General features: G+C 38.8%; 1 protein-coding gene across 1 annotated transcript; it reads left to right on the forward strand.

Moving 5' to 3' along the window:
• LOC103456970 (NACHT, LRR and PYD domains-containing protein 12-like) lies at positions 1-4841 on the forward strand. The gene is made up of 5 exons (XM_008396854.2): positions 1-902; positions 1303-1488; positions 2828-3001; positions 3704-3851; positions 4609-4841. Exons 1-5 carry the CDS (start codon positions 1-3, stop codon positions 4672-4674), a joined length of 1476 nt encoding a protein of 491 aa, XP_008395076.2. The 3' UTR covers positions 4675-4841.
• The last annotated feature ends 1535 nt before the right edge of the window (positions 4842-6376 follow it).

The following is a 6376-nucleotide window of genomic DNA, read 5'->3' on the forward strand; positions in this document are numbered from 1 at the left end:
ATGACCTCAGAGCAGAGAGGAGAGCTGCCCAAGACCATGACTGACATGTACTCACACTTCCTGCTGGTCCAGACTAAGAGGAAGAAGAATAAGTACCATGGAGGACATGAGACAAGTCCACAGGAGCTGATGGAGTCTGACAGGGAAGTTCTTCTGAAGCTGGGGAGGCTGGCGTTTGAACATCTGGAAAAAGGAAACATCATGTTCTACCAAGAAGACCTGGAGCAGTGYGGTCTGGATGTCACAGAGGCCTCAGTGTACTCAGGAGTTTGTACAGAGATCTTCAAAAGAGAGAGTGTGATCTTCCAGCAACCAGTTTACTGCTTTGTTCATCTGAGCATCCAGGAGTTTCTGGCTGCAGTTTACATGTTCCACTGTTTCACCAGCAGGAATACAGAGGTGATGGAGACGTTCCTGGGAGAAACATACACTGAAACATCTCTGGAGGACTTCATGGAAAAAATGTTGGAGAAATCTCTTTTCAATAAAAATGGCCACATGGACATGTTTGTTCGTTTCCTTCATGGCCTCTCAGTTGAGTTCAACCAGAGTCTGTTAGGAGGCCTGCTGGGTCAGACGGAGATCTGTCCAGAAAGCATTAAGAGAGTCATTGACAATCTGAAGGAGATGCGCAGTGATTATATCTCCCCTGACAGAAGCATCAACATTTTCCACTGTCTGATGGAGATGAAAGATCTCTCAGTTTATCATGAGATCCAACAGTTCCTGAAATCAGAGAACAGATCAGAGAAGAAGCTCTCTGAGATCCAGTGTTCAGCTCTGGCCTACATGCTGCAGATGTCAGAGGAGGTTTTGGATGAGTTGGACCTGGAGAAATACAACACCACAGAGAAAGGACGAGGGAGACTGATTCCAGCTGTGAGAAATTGCAGAAAGGCTCGGTGAGTCCAGATGTTCAAATCGATCGATCAATCAATCAATCAATCAATCAATCAAATTTTATTTGTATAGCACATTTCAGCAGCAAGGCATTTCAAAGTTAAAACCAAAACACAGAGTCATCTAACAATGAATAAACAATAAAATTAAAACATTAAAACCCGCACCCCTTTTCTAACCCTTAGGACTTTAGTTGAAATGCCGTCAACCGGGACCCTAAACCATGATCTTAACTCTGATCTGAAGAGTTTCACTGTGTTGTCTATGGAAAAATTATACACATAAAGAGCAGATGTTTTTTTAAGATGATGACATAACATTCATGTTTTAATCCATTAAATCTTCACCAGATTGTCTGATTTAATTACTGTACAACTGACTTTACTTGTTCTCTAATCACAGACTTGTTGGCTGTAGACTCTCAGAGGGTGAATGTAAAATTGTGGCCTCTGCTCTGAAGTCCAATCCCTCCCACCTGACTGAAGTGGAAATAAGGGAGATTTTTGGAGTGAGAACCTTTACAGACTCTGGCATAAAGCACCTGTGTGACATACTGGAGAGTTCAGTCTGTAAAGTCAAAATCCTGAGGTTTGTTCTTCTCTGTTGAACTAAACTCTTTCACCAACATTTTAATACTTATTTTAGTAATTTTAATTCTAAACATTTTGCTTAAATGGCATCTTTAAGCTCTTTTAAATGGCATAAAAMCTTTATCTGAGGTGAAATAGAAGCTTCTCCTATGGCAAGTTGTGCGCTAACCGGTTAAKGTGTGGTTTGGATTTATCCCAGGCTTTTCCATTATTCGCTCTGTTCCCTGTTATTGTGAGCAGAACRTGAGGGAGCAGCAGCTGTGGTCATCTCTACTAAAGACTGCAGCTRCACTCAGTAGTGGAGAACCTTGAGGTTKTGGTTCTGATGGACTCAAACCCAGACATTTCATTTTGTCCTATAGAAATTCATTGCTGATCATGATAAAATCTCAGAGCAGCTGTTAATTTCCCCATACACATAAATGTAACTACATTCTGGGACTTTGTTTTTGCTTTTAAAGGTGAAACATTTTGGATTTACATAGTAAGGTCAAAAGATGTAAACAAGTAGCCATGCCTGAACTTTATTTATTTATTTTAAATAAAAAAAAGTAAATTTCACATCACAAGCCAATGTAGTTCCAGTGTTTCACACTATCAGTGTAAAACATTAGCTCCGTCAGAAAGCTGGCCACAGTTTCACTGCTTCTCTCCCGTTATTGCTGTCCATTCATCAGAGAAATGAGCTGCTAGCAGCGCTGCTAAATCCCGGTGATTCCACTCCAAGACTTTTCTCATGTGTTTCTAACGCTGCTCCTGTTTTTACAGGGGAGCAGTTATGAGTATGAAGCAGCTCTTTGATGGCAGACATGTCCATAGTGTACAACTAAAATATAATGTTATTTTGGAATTTATTACCATTAAAATGACTTCAGACTTTCTGTAAATATCCTCTCCATTATTTGAGCATTATGTAATATAGCTCACAATTAAGGAGTCAAGACAGARTCAGYAAAGTCCTTTAGAAAATAAACATAATTTATTCAGAAATGTCTGGAATGTTTTCCAAATATGATGAAAACTGGAAAAAGAATGTGTCTTATTAGCTTCACCTTTTAACAGACACAACATTGACTCTGAACTATTGGCCTCCACCTAAATATCAATTCTGATGGTTGGATGAAGAAATCAGATGTTTATTGTGAATTTGTTTCATGTTTCTTTGGTAAAAACATTGATAGTAGATTGGTCTTTTTTATAATGCAGCACCCTGTCTAACAATATAATATAGAATCATCTCTGTTTTTAGTCGTGCATCATGTTTCTCTGTTATATTGAGTGAAATTAATTTAATTAATCCTATTGACTTCACCTCACATATTCTATTCTTTATTCAGTTTGAGGAACTGCAGTTTGTCAGAGATCAGCTGTTCTTCTCTGGTCTCAGCTCTGAAGTCCAACCCGTCCCATCTGACTGAACTGGACCTGAGCTACAACAACCTGGAAAATGCTGGAGTGAAGGAGCTCTGTGGTTTTCTAGAGAATCCTCTTTGTAAGCTGCAGAAACTGAGGTATAGCATCATGCTTTGGTTTAGAGCTAATATTTATGACATTAAAGTTGGGTTTACACTAATTGGCAGACATATTGATATTAAACTGCTCCACACTCAGGATCTTCATGGTAAAGTGTAGTTTCGTTGAGCTAAAAGTTCTTCATTTTCAACACTTCACATGATTTCTTAAAAAAAAATTGCATRTGGGGTTCACATGCATGGTAGGAGTTCATCCTGTAGTCCGTAGGTTGCCACCAGGTGGTGGTTAGCGCCACCACCTACAGAAAAAGTACATTTCWACTCCTGGTATCCCTCTTACTGGAACATGTGTTAAACTCCTGATGTTGAATCATTTTGCAGAATAAGATACTCAAACACAACATGTCACGATATGAGGTTCTGGTTCTGTGTGTCTCATCTGTTAAAGTTAGTTATGCAGTTAATCATTGCCATGATATAATGATTTTATAGCTGTAGAATAACTTAAATAGTTGAATTTATCCATATTTACTTCAAAGTGTGTCTTTTTTATTATTTTCTATGATATTTGAAAAAATAAAATGGCTGGAGAACATGAGTTTGTATTGATGGAGCTGCTGTTGGAGATGAAGTCAACAGTAGCTTGTCATTTTTAATGTTAATAGCTTTTTAACTAGTCCTGTTGGACTGGTTAACCAGCATCCTGTTGGTTTCAGCTCAYATGTTTTATTCTTCACTCAGATTGAATAACTGTGGGTTGTCAGAGATCAGCTGTTCTTCTCTGGCCTCAGCTCTGAAGTCCAAACCTTCCCATCTGACKGAACTGGAGCTGAGAGACAACAACCTGAAGGAGTCAGACGTTCAGCAGCTGAAGGATCTTGTAGAAATTGTAAGGTCAGTAGATGGCTGGCATGGGCGGTTCTAGAAAAGCAAACAGGGGCCGATACCTCTGTAACTGGTCCTGGCCCCTGTGGCGCCTGTGCTGAAGGATGCAACAGACATGACACCTGCGCTTATTGTGTCTGTGCTCTCTGTCCTCTATACTTTTTTTAGCTGTGACAATGTTTAATCATATGGCAATCTTTTTTTCCAAGTCATTTTTAAACAAACCATCTTGTAGCATACATGCTACAGGATCAACTCTAAGCTCAGCAGATGGCTTCAGAGTTTCTCTGGTTTGAGTCTGTCATTTCCTCCTGCACCACGGATCAAACGTGAAGAAAGTTTCTGGCTGCTCAAGMTGGTTAATGCATTGAAAGGCAGTCGGGTAACGCGACTGTAGACTGTTAGAAATACAGCCAAGTGTTCTCTGGTAAACCAGATTAATACATTCTTTATGATTCCTGAGGTAGGTAATATTCTGCAGGCTTATAAATCTAAGTGCTGGAAGGATAGAGAGCTGGTTAGATAAGGTCTAAGGAGTGAGATGGGAGTGGGTCAGCACCTCACACAACAACGTRTGTGAGCTTGGAGCTCAGTGTGTTCACTGCAACACATTAAGATGAGAGCTGAGAGGAAGCTGCTCTGAACACGACTGAAGGCCCTGCTGCTCTTTCTACTGGATGTGCTGCGTCACTGACTGCTGCTGCTGGAGAGAAGCTGGAAACTCACTGATCTGATCTCAGATGATTCTTTCTTCTCTGCAGGTGGAGGTGGGACTGATCTTTGTAATCCAGAGAAGCTTCTCTGTCCTGCTGAACCTCGGAGGTTGAAGCTGCAGCAGTTTGAATCTAAAGAGATTCTGATRAACTCTGAGATGAAAGATTTTCATCCTCTTCATTTTCTCATGTCTTTCATTTTGTGTCTGATCTTTGGATCAGTGAAGATCTACTGGAAAATTGATTAAATTTTGTCCTGTAATTWAAAAAATAAAGCTAATTTCAACAGTTTATATCCTGCATATTTGCTTTATTCTGATGAGGTTTTTGTATTTTCTTTAAATGATATATTAAATATTTCCTGCAGATGTTTGAGCAGCTCTGGTCATTTTATCTGCTGCTCAGTGAMGAAGTGGTTTCTTCCATTGGAGGATTAAAGATTTTGTGATTTTTAAATCAAATATTCCTGTATGCTTCTTTGAAAGGTTMAAACACCTTAAGTTTCATCTGCTCTACAACCTCCTTTGGTGAACATTGGAAACACTTTCTTTACCAGCACAGAGACTTTCAGATTTTGTTTGGGGGATTTTCTCTGTTCTTGCAGAACGGTTCTGGTTCTGTTGGATCTGTGGCTCCATCTGAAAAGAATCCACCTCTATAGCAGCAACATGTGGAACTTCCTCCTGTTGCTAGGCTGGTAAAAACCAACCCCCTTATTTTGATGTTTTTACTGCCTGCTGTAAAGTGAATTGCTCCCTTGGTATAACAGAGATACTTTGGATCTTGAATATTGCAGTAGGGATGCTTACCTAGAAAGAGAGCACTCACTACTCTACATTCACTATTTCTTTCATGTTTTCTGCTTGGCTGACATTTTTGCAAGTCAGTTGAGCTGTTAGTATGTCAGTCTGAAACATCTCAGTAGCACAGAGGACTCAGTGTCTTTTTATAGAAGAAATCTCCTAAAATCAGACTGAACTAAACCTGCAGAGTCACAATGTATCCAAATCCACAAAGTCTGATATGACCTGTTTCTCAGTTAGCCAGACAATTACTGAGCCTGGGGTTCTGACTGAGATCTTCATCCAGTTTGGTTTTCAAACATAGCTACAAGTTTTACAATCAAAAAGTTGGTGGTTTACAGAGATAAAATATATATTTCCTGTAAATATAAAATGACCGTAAATTAAAACTAAAAACAAAAAAATCAGAGAAACTGTTTAAATGTTTTATAGCCCTACTTTACTATTGCTACAAAGGGAAGAATAATTACAATAAAGATGTTTAAACAGGTAAATTCATTCAATGTTTAAACTGGGTGGAGTCTCAGGTGAGAGTTATAACCAGATACTAGATCACGAGTTCAGACTCCATTTAGTAWGAACAGAACAAAGAGAGGAATCGTAATCAAGGTGAGTGTTATCCACATTCTTCCTTTCTTACTCTGTGTGGTTTACTTTCTACAGTTACTATGCAAGTAATTTAAATGGCTCGTTTCAGGCTTGTAAGAGAAAATCCTGTTACCCTTAATGATAARATCAGTTCCTTAGTTTATCTACAACCACAAACATCAACATAACTGGGCTACCTAATAATGTTTTCAATTCCAATGCACTGAGCAAAATTATTGCTCAAACACATTGCAGATTTTAATTCCAGCCTAAATTGTTGCCATGTGGTTTCCTTTGTTTATTTTATATTATTGTGATTCTGATCAGATTTGTGAAGCATTTCTGTTTAGATGTGTGCTCGTATATGACAATACTTTAGGTTGATCTGATCTGACTGAGAAAAATGTTATATCTTAATATATAGT

The sequence above is a fragment of the Poecilia reticulata genome, linkage group LG20 (genome assembly GCF_000633615.1).
Source record: "Poecilia reticulata strain Guanapo linkage group LG20, Guppy_female_1.0+MT, whole genome shotgun sequence".
NCBI classification, from domain to species: domain Eukaryota; kingdom Metazoa; phylum Chordata; class Actinopteri; order Cyprinodontiformes; family Poeciliidae; genus Poecilia; species Poecilia reticulata.